Source organism: Pan troglodytes, chromosome X (assembly GCF_028858775.2).
Source record: "Pan troglodytes isolate AG18354 chromosome X, NHGRI_mPanTro3-v2.0_pri, whole genome shotgun sequence".
NCBI classification, from domain to species: domain Eukaryota; kingdom Metazoa; phylum Chordata; class Mammalia; order Primates; family Hominidae; genus Pan; species Pan troglodytes.
The window spans coordinates 129,514,882-129,529,879 of NC_072421.2; the positions used below are offsets into that span (position 1 = coordinate 129,514,882).

The 14,998-nt window shown below is 37.0% G+C and overlaps 1 protein-coding gene across 6 annotated transcripts in view; it reads left to right on the forward strand.

Annotated features, from left to right (window-relative positions):
• Window positions 1-14,998, forward strand: part of STK26 (serine/threonine kinase 26) — a 52,729-nt gene that overhangs the window by 30,176 nt on the left and 7,555 nt on the right. For 4 of the 6 annotated variants that reach the window (XM_003317682.5, XM_009439633.3, XM_024353353.2 and 1 more), the window contains 3 exons: window positions 1,240-1,470; window positions 10,064-10,120; window positions 14,845-14,953. In XM_003317682.5, the coding sequence (XP_003317730.1) occupies window positions 1,240-1,470; window positions 10,064-10,120; window positions 14,845-14,953 (397 nt within the window). Of the gene's footprint in view, window positions 1-1,239; window positions 1,471-1,993; window positions 2,131-10,063; window positions 10,121-14,844; window positions 14,954-14,998 lie in introns of those variants that run through there. The other 2 variants (XM_063804207.1, XM_024353354.3) reach the window with 2 other exon arrangements.

Below are 14,998 nucleotides of genomic sequence, written 5' to 3' on the forward strand. Positions count from 1 at the left end.
GTTTTGGAGTTACCTCAAAAGGTAGTGGTTTACTGGAGTAGTAGTGTGTCCATTTGGTGATCATGGTGCAATGAACTTGATAAGAGAAAAACAATATTTTCAATGCCCTCTTTGTCTAATAAAGGAAGATAAAAGGGACATGCTAACTCCATAATTGTCTTCTGAAATTGATGATGAAGTGAAACTAAGTAAAACTGTAGTAAATGAACAGATATTCTAGGTCCAGTTAACAAATTAGACATGATAGCTCACCAGAACTTGATAGAATCCTCTTATATTTTGAAGGAACTCAAAGTTTTTGATTAATAAAGCACTTAATGTGCTTTTGGCAGGGTTGGCAATCTTGAGTTTCTACTTGATCAGCAGTATATTTTCAGCAATATGAATTTAAGTAAGTATATAAAGTTTGTCTTGGGGTAAAATTTTAATTCAAAATTGTATATTATAAGATACAGAATATTTCTGAATCAGGAAACAACAGTGAATTTATAAATCTAAGTCATGCCTATACATTTGTTAACCTTAAAAGCCTATGCTTATTCCAGATTTTATTGTAGTGAAGTGTTAAATTATTCTGGATCTTCACTATGACATGAGTTGTGAAAATTTCAATGTGTTACCATTTTCTCATGATTACTAGCAATTATTACAAAGGTATAGAATCTTAGTTCAGCTATTGATGATAAGATTACATATAGATAAGATTCCAACTAATGAAAAACAAAGACCTGTAAAGCCTGGAGTCTTTTGTGGTCTGTGTTATTTAGATGGCGGTTTGGAAGTGTAGCTAAGATGATTGGGATATCCGAGTTGGAGAGAGAGGAGTGTTAAAAGGTAATATTGGCAGAATGTTAGAAACTTAAACAGTTCACCTTAGCTTAGGTTAGATATTCTCCCACTATTGCTACATTTGCATTAATGTGTAAACTGTGTATAATCAGCGGCTTTATTCCAAAAAGTGCCTGATGTTTTGGCATGCACTGGATATATTTGCTGTGTGAGAATGTTTGTGATAGCAGGATCAGCTAAGCTCAGTTAGTGTGTATGATTCACTAGAATATGGACTAGCTGCCTGTTTGGGATTACAGTTGTTCTAACAAAGCACATGTGGGGAGTCAAAGGAGTTTGTATGCTTTTACAAAAATTTGTTATTTGTTATGTGATTTATTTTCCTTCATCAAAAAAATTTGATTCAAAACATTTGTGTTCTTTCTTTTTCTCGTTCCCCACTCCCTTTAGAATAACATAGCTGATCCAGAAGAACTGTTCACAAAATTAGAGCGCATTGGGAAAGGCTCATTTGGGGAAGTTTTCAAAGGAATTGATAACCGTACCCAGCAAGTCGTTGCTATTAAAATCATAGACCTTGAGGAAGCCGAAGATGAAATAGAAGACATTCAGCAAGAAATAACTGTCTTGAGTCAATGTGACAGCTCATATGTAACAAAATACTATGGGTCATATTTAAAGGTAATGTGTGTGCTGTATTATTTAAGTCATAAGGTATTTTCATTAGAAGTTTTTTAATTCTATTTTTTTGAAAGGCAATGTCTTAAATTAGGATTTGGCAGTCTATGGCTTCCAGGCAGAATCCAGCTCCATTTATAGTGCCAAATAAACCGTTGTTAGATTTAGCAGCTGTATTCTGAATGCATCCCAGTACTCAGCTGCACCCCTTTTCCACACCTGAACTTTTGGTTTGATGGAGGAGCAGAAATGCAGCTGGTCCTGGAGACATCTCCTTTGTCAGGAAAGAGCTATCCCCCTGGGTTTCCAGACACTATTCTCAATGGTCTTAACTGTCTCAACCTCAGAACTGATGGAACATGTAAGTATGTCACTTATTTCATTGAGTTATGGTAGTTATTTACACATTTCTCTCCCCCACCAGGTTGTGAGCTCCTTCATAGCAGGGAGTTTAGCTTAACCAGTCCTGGTACTTACATTCCTTAGCACAGGGTATGGTACATCTTAAGCACGTGGTAAATATTTGTTAAAATGGAATTAAGTGGAATAACATCTGCCTCCCCCTCCAAATAAAAGTTGGATTTTTACTGGTTCCAGGATCATGGGATTAGCAGACACCTGAAGTTCCAGCAGATGGAGATGTTACTACATAGCAGAAAACTGGTTGGTAAAACCCAGTGGTTCTTGGGTTCCAGAGTTAGAAGTCAGGATTCGTGTCTGTTGAAATGTGAATAATAAATAGTTGAAAAAAAGCCCCCATGAACTCTAGCTTAGTTTGGAGTTTGAATCATTTTAAAATTAAAATTGTTTATCCTTGTATTGCAGTTTTTCAAATGAAGGCTGTGCTAGATCTTTGCCATTCAAGGTTTAAAAGGAGGGAAGTGTTTGTTGTTACTGCTTGATCTATAGGCCAAAAAGAGCATATCTATAACTAATTAAGCTGTTGGCCTGCGTAAAAATTAATGCTATCATTTTATCCTCTGCTGACCAAATAAAACTTCGGATATCCGTCTATACCTTTACCAAATAACCTGTCTTCAAGTTCACAGATTCTTTCTTCTGTTTGATCAGTTCTGCTATTGACACTTTATTGTATTGTTTCATTTCATTCATTGTATTTTTCAGCTTTGAAATTTCTGAGTTTTTAAAATGATTTAATCTACTTGTTAAATTTATCATTTTGTTCATTTATTGTTTTCCTGATTTCACTTGTTTCTTTGTATTTTCTCGAAGTTTGCTGAGCTTCCTTGACACAATTATTTTAAATTATTTGTCAGGCAGTTTATAAATCTCCATTTATTTGGAGTCAGCTACTGGGAAACTACTGTGTTCTTTTGGTGGTGAGATGTCTCCTTGGTTTTTCATGTTTATTATTGCCTTATGTTGATGTCTCTGCAGTTGATAGAGCAATCGCCTCTTCCAGACATTACAGGTTTCAGTGTGAAAAGGCCTTCTTCCTCTGTAGGACAGTGTGAGAGCAATGGCTGGGTGGGTTGCAGTGGTTCTGGCTCCAATGAGGGCATAGGAGTATAGTTCCTGTGCAGCTTTGTCACTTGAGATTAGTGTTGACAAAGATTGCAGGGATCCTCAGTGGTCAATACCTTGGTTGTCTACAACAGTGGTGAGGGCTGTTTGAGGTCTTTGGTGGCAAGAGCTGCTAGGGTCCCCCCAGTCTCTTTTTCTTCCACCAGAGAAATCATAGCCGAGTAGATCCCTTTTGGCATTGGGTCTGCTTGTGGGCCCACTTGAGGTGGCACTAGTGTCTAATGAGTGATGCCCATGGAGTGGCCACAGAACTAAGGCTTCAAGCATAGGCATATCTGGAGGGACATGCTCTGGGGCCCAAGCCAATAGTAATACCAACGTCCTAGGTACAAATACCCCCTACTGCTGCACAGAGCTACAGTGGCTCTGAGGGTGGCATAGGGCCTAGCTATTTGTAACATCTGAGCTGATGTCTGGAGCATAGGCACGCTCAGAGGGACCTTGTCTCCAGAGCCTGGGATGTGAGCTAGCTCACTATGGCAGTGATTGGCTCAAGTGTCTGAGCTGTGGGTGGGTCCAGTGCAACCACTCAGCTGGTCTGGAGTCCAGAACACAGGCTAGCTTTCAGTGGTGACTGTGTGGATGTCTGGAGCATAGGCACACTCAGAGAAACCTTGGCTCCGGGGCCCTGGGGTGTGAGCTAGCTCACTGTGGCAGTGGCTCCAATGTCTGAGGTATGGTTGAGCTCAGTGAAGACGCAGAATCTGGGTCTGGAGTGTGGGCACTAGTGGAGTGGCCATGACTCAGAGGTCTGGAGCTGCATCAGTTTTCAGAGTGGTGGCTTCTTTCTCCATGTGGCTCAACAATGTCTTCTTCTTGAGATGAGAGAGTTTTGTAGTCATGTATTCCTCTTGGGGTTCCCTGGCAGAAATGGCTGTTGGCTACCTCAGTAGCAAGAGATGCCAGTGTCCTCTGCAGAGCAGGCCACTGGGGACCATGATGGCTTCTACTGTGTAGTGATACCAATAGCCTCCACCTTTCATCTTTGTTCCTAGACATTTCCTGGCCTCTCAGGTATGCTGATCTCCTCAGTGATCCTTCCTGTGGAGTTATTCTTTCTTTTTTGCTCCACTGTGTTTCTGCAGATTGTTAAATAGGCCCTTGAATCCTTCCAGGGTTACTTGGGTTTGTGGATAGCTGTCTATATTTGGGGGCTTTTTATGTATATGTGGAGGGAGGGGATGATTAAAACTGGTATCTCCTCTGCCGTCTTGGTGACTTTGTCATCGCTTTCCATCTATCTGTATCTATATTGGTTAATACTGATATAGAAATTTATCACAAATTTCACTGCCTGTTTACAAAACCCGACTTATTCTAATATTGGATGTATGTGGTATGAATGCATAGTAGAATGAATCATTAAGCAGCCAAACAGCCACTATATATTACACACTGTATTAGGTGCTGAAGATATAAAAGTGAACAAACTCACTACTGCTGTCAAGGCACTCACAGTCCAGTTTTGCACTGAAATGATGCCAATTTTATGGTTAAAGTATGTACAAGGTATAGATGATGCACAAATAAGTAAGTAGTCACTTCTGTCCTTTTCAGGAGTGGCATGAATAAAAGGCCTCCAAAAGGAGGTGATAATGCTAGTAATTTCTATCCAATTTCAGCATTTACATCTAAGTGTTAGCTATTACTGTATTTTACTACATACATAATTATTTGCTCCTTTGTGTGATAATTTTGCTGTCCTATTTGTTCCTAAAAAGCTAATTCAGCCCATCATATTCTTTTTTAGAGATCTCATGAGTGATTACGCAGTCTCAGTAGTTTTAGGTTCTCCTCCTAATTCCCATACAATTCCTTGGTGGTACATAGCCCCAGGAATTTGTTGTCGTGTGTGTGCGTGTGTGTGTATGTGTGTGTGTGTGTGTGTGTGTGTGTCTGTGTGTGTATCATTTGCTGATTCTGGTTTACTCTTTCTGGACTGAATCCCGGTATTTCCAGACTCACTCTAGGGCAAAACTGAATCCTTGCTACTTTCAGGCATCTGTGACAAATACACTATTTTTGGTTGCTGACCTAAAATATTAAATAAGCCCTATTTAAAATGGCTATTCCATAATATATTGAAAATTGGTACTGATATGGTTTGACCATTTTATTGGTTGCTTATTTATTCATATTCAATACTCCCATGGAAAATGAGTGACAGCTCTATCTTCTTTTCCTAAGATTTCATATAGAGTGTTTTTTAAGTTGCACAGTAGTATACATGCACTAGTCACCCACTATTTACTTAATCTTTAAATAATTAAAAACTAGTTTTTTGTTTGTCCCAAATTTTCATTGTAAAGTGTACTCAGACCAGTCAGTGCTACAAAACCATCGTCCAAGATAGCTTCTTAAGGGATTAAATCAAATTATTTTTATCTCCTTCACCCATCATTAACTAAACTCTATGATATAAAACACTACTTTGAAGAACATGTTGCTTCATGATAAAATTGTAGAAATGTGCAGCTGGCTTATGTTGATTATTTGTGTTCTGAATCTATTTAAAGTAAATAAATCTGTGTGTATATACATATGTCTTGAGACATATGTATATACACACAGAGAAAGAAATATTCTATAATCTTACAACATTTTCATACCATTTATTTAAATCACTTTCTTAAATTGACCAACTCATTTATTTTCCATTTATATTACAACATAGTATGACTGTGTGGGTTTGTATTTTTTTCTAAACTAAAATCACGTCAAATATAACAGGATTCTGTTTCATGTAGTCAACATAAGTCAAGGCCACATCGTCTTCGTGCCATCAGGGAACTGTGTTATCAGTCAACTTACATACTTATTGTGGCCCATTGTTCCATTTCAGGTGACATGGAGGATTTTGTGAGTCAAGTTAATTGAGCAAACTGGGAAATGGGTTGTTCTTACACAGGATGTCATCCATAACTAAGACCTCACTGTAAGCTGGAGGAAAAGGTTATTACATTTGAGAGAAAATTATATGTTCTTTGAAACTGTATGCAGTTGTAGTGATTTCCTTGAGACATGCAAAAAATGTACTAGGTATTCATTTTGACTAAGCTCACTGTATAACTTCATTTTTGAAAACAAGAGTTAAAAACCAGACAAACACATCAGTATGACCACAGTGTTTTCCTTTAATTTTAGTTCACTGGGCAGATTTTCTTGACAAAGTTAGTCTTTATGAAGAGTGCTAAAATAAGCAAACCCTTCCCTTCTGATCTCATAATGTTGGAATAATCTTTTATAATCTTTAAATATTTTTCTAGTTCAATGTAAATCTTAAAATGACACTCAGGCATTGAATAGAATTTGAATCATGCCTTTATTTGCTGCTGAAAATTGCCTTTAGATTTCTGTGTATGTTAAGGAAATATTGCCTCCCACCCACCATCACCAGTATTTATGAAAAAAAAAGAATTGAATGAAGTAAAATATTTCAGAATCATCTGTACGGCTTTGTGGCCTTCTCCTTATTTTTCACTGAAACTGTATGTGCTTACAGCCAGTTTATGTATGCTCAATGCCTCTGGAATATTCTTTTATTGTTAACATTTGTTTTGGAGTTCTCTTATAAAACTTGAAGAAAATGGAGGCTAGAAAGTTTGTTCCTTCTTAAAATGTTCTTTTCTCAAAATAGGAATAGCTTTAAACTTAATATAATACACCTCTAAGAAGCCCCATGTTAGATTCAATTCAACAGACGCTTATTTATTAATGCCTACTATGTGTATTCCTCCTCTTTTGCATATTGTGGTTAATCTCATCTACTTTCGTCTGACAACTTCTAAACTGATGTCTCTGGTTTCATCCTCTCTGCTCAGCCCCAGATATGTGTTTATAACTTGCTTCATATTAATAGCCTGCTTATCTGTGAGTACATCAAGTGCAATAACCCTCAAACTAGGGAGGTAGCATTTGAACTAAGTCTTGAGTATGATTTTGATAGGGGTTGGAAGGTGCAAGTGGGGTAGGGACACAGCATTCCAAGCTGGAAGAAAATGACTCAGAAGTGGTAAATTTTCTAGCCATATTCTTGGCAAGATGATCTCTACTGTCACTTCCAGTTTTATAAAGTCTTATGTGCTGTATGTTTTTTTTAATCAGGCAAAATATACTTAACACTAAATTTGCCATTTTAAGTGTACAGCTCTCTGGCATTAGCTACATTCACATTGATTTTGTGGGTTTTTTTGTTTGTTTGTTTTTTGGGTGGTTTTTGTTTTGTTTTGTTTTTTTGTTTTGCTTTTTTTTTTTTTGTGACAGGGTCTCACTCTGTCTCCCGAGCTGGAGTACAGTGGCGCAGCCTTGGCCCACTGCAGCCTCCACCTCCCAGGTTCAATTGATCCTCCCACCTCAGCCTCCCGAGTAGCTGGGACTACAGGCATATGCCACCACACCTGGCTACTTTTTTGCACTTTTTGTAGAGATGAGGACTCCGTATGTTGCCTAGACTGCTCTCAGACTCCTGGACTCAAGCGATCCTCCCACCTCGGCCTCCCAAAATACCGGGATTACAGGCGTGTTGTGCAGCCCTCACCACCACTGATTTCCAGAACAAATAAGGATTCCTTATTTTCAGATCTAGAAATTGAGTAGTTGTAATTTTAATGCTTAATGGTATATACTACTTTGTAAAGTCACATTTCAAGCTTTCTATGAACACGTTTTACTGACAGACAGTTGGCAAGTTTCTGTTTTGAATTAGTACAAACAAAAAGGCGCACATTGTTTTTAACTTGGAAAACAGGTGCTTTCATTCATGCAGAACTGCAAAATAGGCATGTTTTATAAGATCTTTTTCTTTTAAATGTCAGATGAATGGGAAGCTCTCTGAATTCATATGATAGAGTATAGTACTTGTTAGAAACAAACTTGTGGCAGAAGAAACAATTTTTAACCTATCCACCATTGTAAGAACCACTTTTTTCTTCTCTTGAAAAAAGTATAAAGGTACATCAGAGTCACAATTCTCAGGTTGTGAGTGCCTAGGTTCTATACACAAATACAAGTTATATGAACCTTTCCTGGAACTCCTCTTCCCTCACCAGTATTGTGGGAATTTATTTCCTCTATTTCCTAATGTAGACTTCACTGCTAACCAAGACTCTCAGCTTTCTGCTCACAGTGCCTGCTGGCCATCTATGTCAGGACAGAGTGGATGTCAAGATTAGTGGAGGAAGTGGTAGGGGAATATTGTTCCTCCCTTTCTCTTACAAATTCTACATAGTGTCAGCATATGGAAAGGAGAATCATTTTGTCTTAATTAACTGAGCCCTCCCTTCATGATCGCTAACCCTAGGCCACATCCCATTCCCTACACTACAATGTCAGTTCCACTCTGATTCTTCAACCCTCTCCCATCCCCTAAGCACTCATCATCATGTCACTGGATTCCATTCTCTGCCTTGATAAAGTCACATCCTCATGGAGATGCCTGGAAATTTTAAATTGGACTCCTGAATACCTCCCAGGGATTTTTGAGTTTGAGGGCTACTGGCAGTAGCTTGAGAATCTTCACCCCGCAGCTGGGGTTGTAAAGGTGAGAAATGTGTTTCTGGCATCCCAAGTTGAGGCACCATGCTGAATATATTTTCCTACTTGAAATATTGTTAGGATATAAATAGTAGTGAGTTTCTCTGGTACTTTTTATGCTATACTACGAATGAATACATTTGTGTGAAATTGTCTTTTGGGAGGACTACCCCAGGAACTTAGGCATTATTTTTATGGGAAAATGCTTGCTTTTAAAATTCTGAACATCTTACTTAAAAATCAACTTTTGGAACACAGTCCAGTCACTACTTGGCTGCTGCCAGTGTAGTAAAGCCAACCATTCTACTTCCAGTCAGCTCTTTGGTCCCACAAAAATTCAGAGAATACCACTCATGAAATGGTATGGAGAGAGAGGTGTCCCTTGTATTTAAGCTATAGCTAAAATAAAAAGGGTTTAATGGTTTATTCCAGTGTTTAACTGATGGTACTGAATGGTATGTGTGTGTGTACACCGGTTTTAGAATTTGTATACATATATTCCTCCCAGGAGCCCCATTTCCTCTTGTTCAGCTCACAGGGAAGTTAATTCCACCTGGAGAAAGCACATATTTTTAAAGCTACACTCTCCCTTTTTCTTATCCATTTACATCAGAGGTAAAATGAACAATATTCTTTCTAGGTTCCGTGTGTGCCAAAAATGCCCATTAACCGTAGCTGATAAAAGTTTGAAGTACATCAAAACAAATGAAAGCCAACAACTGAAATAAGGCAAAATATCCATTGTCCTCAAACTCAAACCCAAAATTTCTACAAGCCCTCATTTACCTCCTCATTCTTTAATGTAACTATCTTTTCTTTCCAATATTATTCAAGATAAGTATTTAAAGCTTTGTTTTTTATAAAAATTACTAATAGTTCAACAATAACAAACAGTACTTTTATTTGTTTAGCTATATCATAGGCAAAAAGGTATGCGGGTAGTCTAAGCTCAGAATTTTAATTTGGAATGTTCTATGGAAAAAATATATTCGGGGTTCCCAAGCAACCATTTTTAAACCTACATTTTAGAATCTGTTCTTTATTTTTTTAATTTTTAATTTTTGTGGCTACAAAGAAGGTGTAAATATTTGTGGGGGTACATGAGGTATTTTAATAAAGGCATATAATGTATAATGATCACATCAGGGTACATTTACTCTCTGTGTTACAAACAGTCCAGTAATACTTTTCTACTTATTTTTAAAAGTATAATTAAATTATTATTGACTATAGTCACCCTGTTGTGCTATCAAATACTAGATCTTACTCATTTTCTCTAACTACTTTTTGTACCCATTAACCATCACCAACTCCCCCTCCCTACTATCCTTCCCAGCATCTGGTAACCATCCTTCTATTCTCTATCTCCAAGGGTTCAATTGTTTTAATTTTTAGCTCCCACAAATAAATGAGAACATGCAAATAGAATCTGTGCTTTAGTATGTGAGATTCAACATTTTTGCTAGTATGTTATTTTGGCTCAGGTTTGTAATTATTAAATTGTTTCATGGCTTTACAGGGGTCTAAATTATGGATAATAATGGAATACCTGGGCGGTGGTTCAGCACTGGATCTTGTAAGTATTTTAAAATAGTTACACACAGATGCAAATGTGTGCATATGCACATACCTTAATTTTTTAAATTGAAGATTAATGGCTTTTGAGCACGCTAAGTGGTTGCTTTAGTTAATATGTTCAAATTAAATTCTTTTTTCATGACCTCTACCTTATGTAGGTACAGATGTATTGTACGTTTGAACATGTTGCTGGCATTCTAAGACTATATAAGAAATGCAAATAGCTTAATAAAATAAAGTCTCCCAAATTAGAAGGGGATGTGTGTATCCATTGCTGTCAAAGTTTGACTTTTGCAAGCTTATCCCTGAAAAAAACTGAGTTTTCTTAGATTTTTAAAAAATATGTAATTGAGATAACTGTCACTAAAAGTGATTTTTATGAACTGAATGTTTGTGTCCCCCCAAAATTCATGTGTGGAAATCCTAACCCCCAATGTGATGGTATTAGGCGGTGGGGACCTTGGGACCTAATTAAGTCATGAAGGTGAGTTCTCATGAATGAGATTAGCACCCTTATAAAAGAGTCCCCAGAGAGCTCTCTGACTTTCTTTCCACCACGAGAGGGTGCAGTGAGAAGAAGGCCTTCTGGAAACCAGGAAGAGTGCCTTTACCAGACTCGAATCTGCCAGCCCCTTGATCTTGGACTTCTTTCCCAGTCTCCAGAACTGTGAGAAATATTGTTTAAGCCACCCAGTCTGTGGTATTCTGCTATAGCACCTGAATTGACTAAGATAGTGGTACTAGGGTTCTAAACAAGGTTGGCCTACAGATCCAGTTCTTCACAGAGTTCTCTCTGCCCCTCTATAGGTTATTTGGAAATGTGATGGCATTTGGGTTGTCACAATGACTTAGAAGTGCTCCTGCCATTTTTGTGGTCATGGATCAGAATGCTAAAATCCTGCAGTGTGCAGGAAAATTCAACCCAATGAAGATGCATTTACACACAGAATGCCTTTGAGAAACACTGGTTGTTCCCCAATTCAGTGTGATCCTATCAATGTTGAGTTTCTTTCCCTTCCTTAAAAATCTTTATTAATATGATACTATGTTTAAAATTCAGTATGACTTATGAGAGGCAACTTAGTATAGTAGAATGACCACTGGGCTGGCCTGGGGTGTTTGAGGTTATAGGTCTGGCTCTGTGCCTGTGAACCAGACACAAACTTCCTGGACGTAGGTGTTCTATAAAACAAAGAAGTTGCACTAAGTTATTTCTAAGTTCCCTTCCATCTTTAATATTATATTTTTTTATTTGCATGTTTCTGCCTTAGAAATTATAGAGTATGCTGTTTCTAAGAAAGTGTTTTGATTAAAATAATCAAGTAATATTTTAATTCTTATTTTTTTAGGTGGAGATGAGTTTTCCTAACTGAAAGTGATTAAATATTTTTAAAAGGCTTTAACCTTGACTGCCAGTAACTCAAAGTTTCAAATAATTTTATGAACAGAAATGACTATAAGAGATTTTCTTTCCTTTAGGCAGAACCATATTTAAACCATTCTAAAGAAATGGTAATTAAACTTGATGGAGAGCCTCATCTACTACTAGGAATTCATGTCAGTTTAATCAGTTGCTGAATTTGGTAATCTTTCCTTGTGTCTAATCTAATTCTTATATCCTAAAGCCTGAGTTCATTTTTTTTCTCTCGTCTCTAGTGAGAGAACACCACTGATGTTTCTTTGTGTAATAATCCTTCATGCATATGGAGTCAGGCTTCATTCTCCTCTTGAAGTTAAATGATCTCATTTCTATTTGTCTTGTCACAGAGTCATATTATTCAATAGTTTTTTCATTAGCTCTACAAGAAGCCTCTCAATTGTTTCATGATCCTCCTTCCATTTTTTGAATATTAAGAGCCCTTTCCAAATTTATCAGTTGTCTTATCTGGTCCCTCAGGGTGCTCACCATATCTCTTCCCCATTTTGGAAGCACTGGCAAAGCTAGGCCACTCTGTTCAACAGGATCACTGATAGCAATGTTAAGCAGTGAACACTGGCCTAACCCCAACCAACGACCCAAATCTGTGTCCCCTAGTAGTAGTTTGGTCAGTTTTATGAAATCTCCAAGTTAAATGATTGTGAGATCTTAATCTCATCCTGCTATTCTGAACTCTACTTAATAAAACAAATAGCCATTAATAACAGTTTCAATGAATGAAAAATGTTGTTAGTACTGTATTGGTTAAGAATCAAAAGGCCTAGGTCATAAACCCAGTGCTAACACTGACTGCCTGGCAAATATTGGGCAGCCCTTTAGCCTCCTTGTGTCTTAATTTATTCACATGTTAAATGAAGAAATTGAATCAGTAATCTCTAATTTTGTGTTCTTAGCTCTAAAATTCAATAATATTGTGATTTAATTATAAAACTCATTTAACTAGACTTTACAGGGAGAGCAGATAATGAGAAAATGTGCTATTCCTTTTTCATGTATATTCCTGTACAAATAAATGCTATCGTTTGGGGGAATCTAAGACAGGATTAGGTGTAGAGGAAGGCTCTGCTACTAAGAACAAGAGGAAATAAGAGGGATGTTTAGCGGAGAGTGTTTCTCACATTAAACTGGTGCCTGGTACCTAACTAATGGAATAACATAAGATTACAACTTGTCATTTATGTTAACATTATACAGTGTCTACCTTGAGTCACTCCCATTCTTGAAAAACAATTTATTGTATGTGAGCAGACTTTGAGTATATTGCACATCATTTTATTGAGTTTATTATGCTCCACTTCTTTCCAAAAAGAATCGTGGTGGCTTGCAACAAAAACACATATAATAAGATGACTAGAATAAAACATGAGCCCCAAGAAAAAAGAAACAATATGCTAACCATAAGAGAGGGCATAAAATAGCAGACTGCATTAGGGACTGGCTGGAAGTTAAAGTGTGACGAAGATCCATGAGCTCACAAATGTACAGTCTTTGAAAGAGTCAAGATCCCTCTCTTGCATATTCTTACTTGACAACAGAGGCAAATTACACAAGGCAAGTACACTGCCCTGGGACAGAGATATTATCTGTTAGAGACATGGCAAGGTCTTCAGTTATCGGAGAAAAGTTCAAATGGAGAAGTCTCCCTGCCACAGAGTCTTTCTTCCCATCCTCCTCTAGCACCCAGTTAATTGAGATTTCACTTTTATTGAATTTTAACATGAACCTAAAATATAGCAGATAAGCTCATGAATCTTTAGGATCCCCTTTTTGTTGTTTTTACTTAAATATTTTTAAAAACTTCTGTATTAGGTAATATACTGGCTTATTTATGTTACTTTTAGATGTCCTTCAGAATGATAGCTAGTAGGCCGTACATTAATCTTGCCCAATCACTGAAATAACCAAGGATATACCTCCCCTGGCCTTGCCAATGTCCTGTGATCAGATGATACTAATTACTGATCTTAAGTAGTGTGACATTTGTCCTTTAGTTATTTTGTAGTACCTCAGAAGTTCATTGCCAGCCATCAACAAAATAGTATGCCATTTTCAACCTTTCTAGAAGACTTTAGAAACTATTTTAATCACTACTGTTTGAATAGAAACTTTGGGGTGGAAGTTGATAGATTTGAAAGTAAATAGATAATGTTACCTAGGAAAGGGACCTATTGAATTACAGATATCCCTGGAGTATACTATATACCCAGACCACAGTTAATATTAGATGGTGAGACCAAAGTATGAGTTCTATTTTAAGCTGTTAAATTTCAACATGAAAGTGCCCTTTATTCAGCATAAATATGGCATTCATGAAAGATGAAATACACAAGGTGCCAAAGAGCTGTGGATCCCTCCCAGTGTGAGGCAGAGTGGGCAATGTTTGATTTTCACCACCTCTTCCCTCCTTGCAGAAGCAAACAGAACTCTACCTCTGCTCTGACTTTAGATTCCCACCCTTTCCTGTAATAATATTGTACAGTCCACTGTTTGTGCTTTATGAGGTACCAGAATTTTAAAATAACCATTTATTTTAAAGAGGGATTTTCAGATATTCCATTACAAGTTCTCCTGAAACCTAATCATTGCTTTCCTTGTATTCCAGTTGGAACTATTGGCTTTGGTACAGGGATGGGGAAATAAAGGGATATGTGTTACATTTATTTGAAAAACATTATCCCTCCATGATTTAATTTTTTTTTACCATCATAGTCTGAATAGTTTAATTATTATATTCTTGGCTAAATTTACAATTTGAGTCTCAAAAAGGCTATTCTTTGCAATATTATTAAAATACATAAATGCTGACTGATATGATCAAATAGTTGCTGTGGAAATCTTATGGATTCTCTGACCTAAAAATCAGTTTCGTGTCAATATGTAGTCACTTTTTCACAGCAATTTCCTGAATTTAAGTAGCTGATTTCTCTTTTTTTCCATCTAAAGAAAAGATAGTTGGTTCTGTCATTACGTAAGCATATTTGTTTCATCTTTGATGTAAATATTCAGGAACCTCAGAATTTGAAGCCTAGTATATAGGTAAAAGGGCTCGTATTATCTTTCATTAAATTGAATCATTAAAAAACCTGTTCAGCCCTTTGACTGAACTCTTTTGCTTTCTTCCTTCACATTTTACATTTTTCCTTCCTTGTTTAGATATTGGTTTGATAAACAGAACGGCATCATGTGTCTAAGTGATTTCTTCATTTCAAAGGTACCAATTTTGAATTTTATGTTTCCAAACTTTTACACATGTGTGTATGTGTGTGTGTGTTTTTCCCCTTAAGCTTCGAGCTGGTCCATTTGATGAGTTCCAGATTGCTACCATGCTAAAGGAAATTTTAAAAGGTCTGGACTATCTGCATTCAGAAAAGAAAATTCACCGAGACATAAAAGGTATACAAAAGTCTAATATGAACCTGAGAAAAATAGAAGCATTCT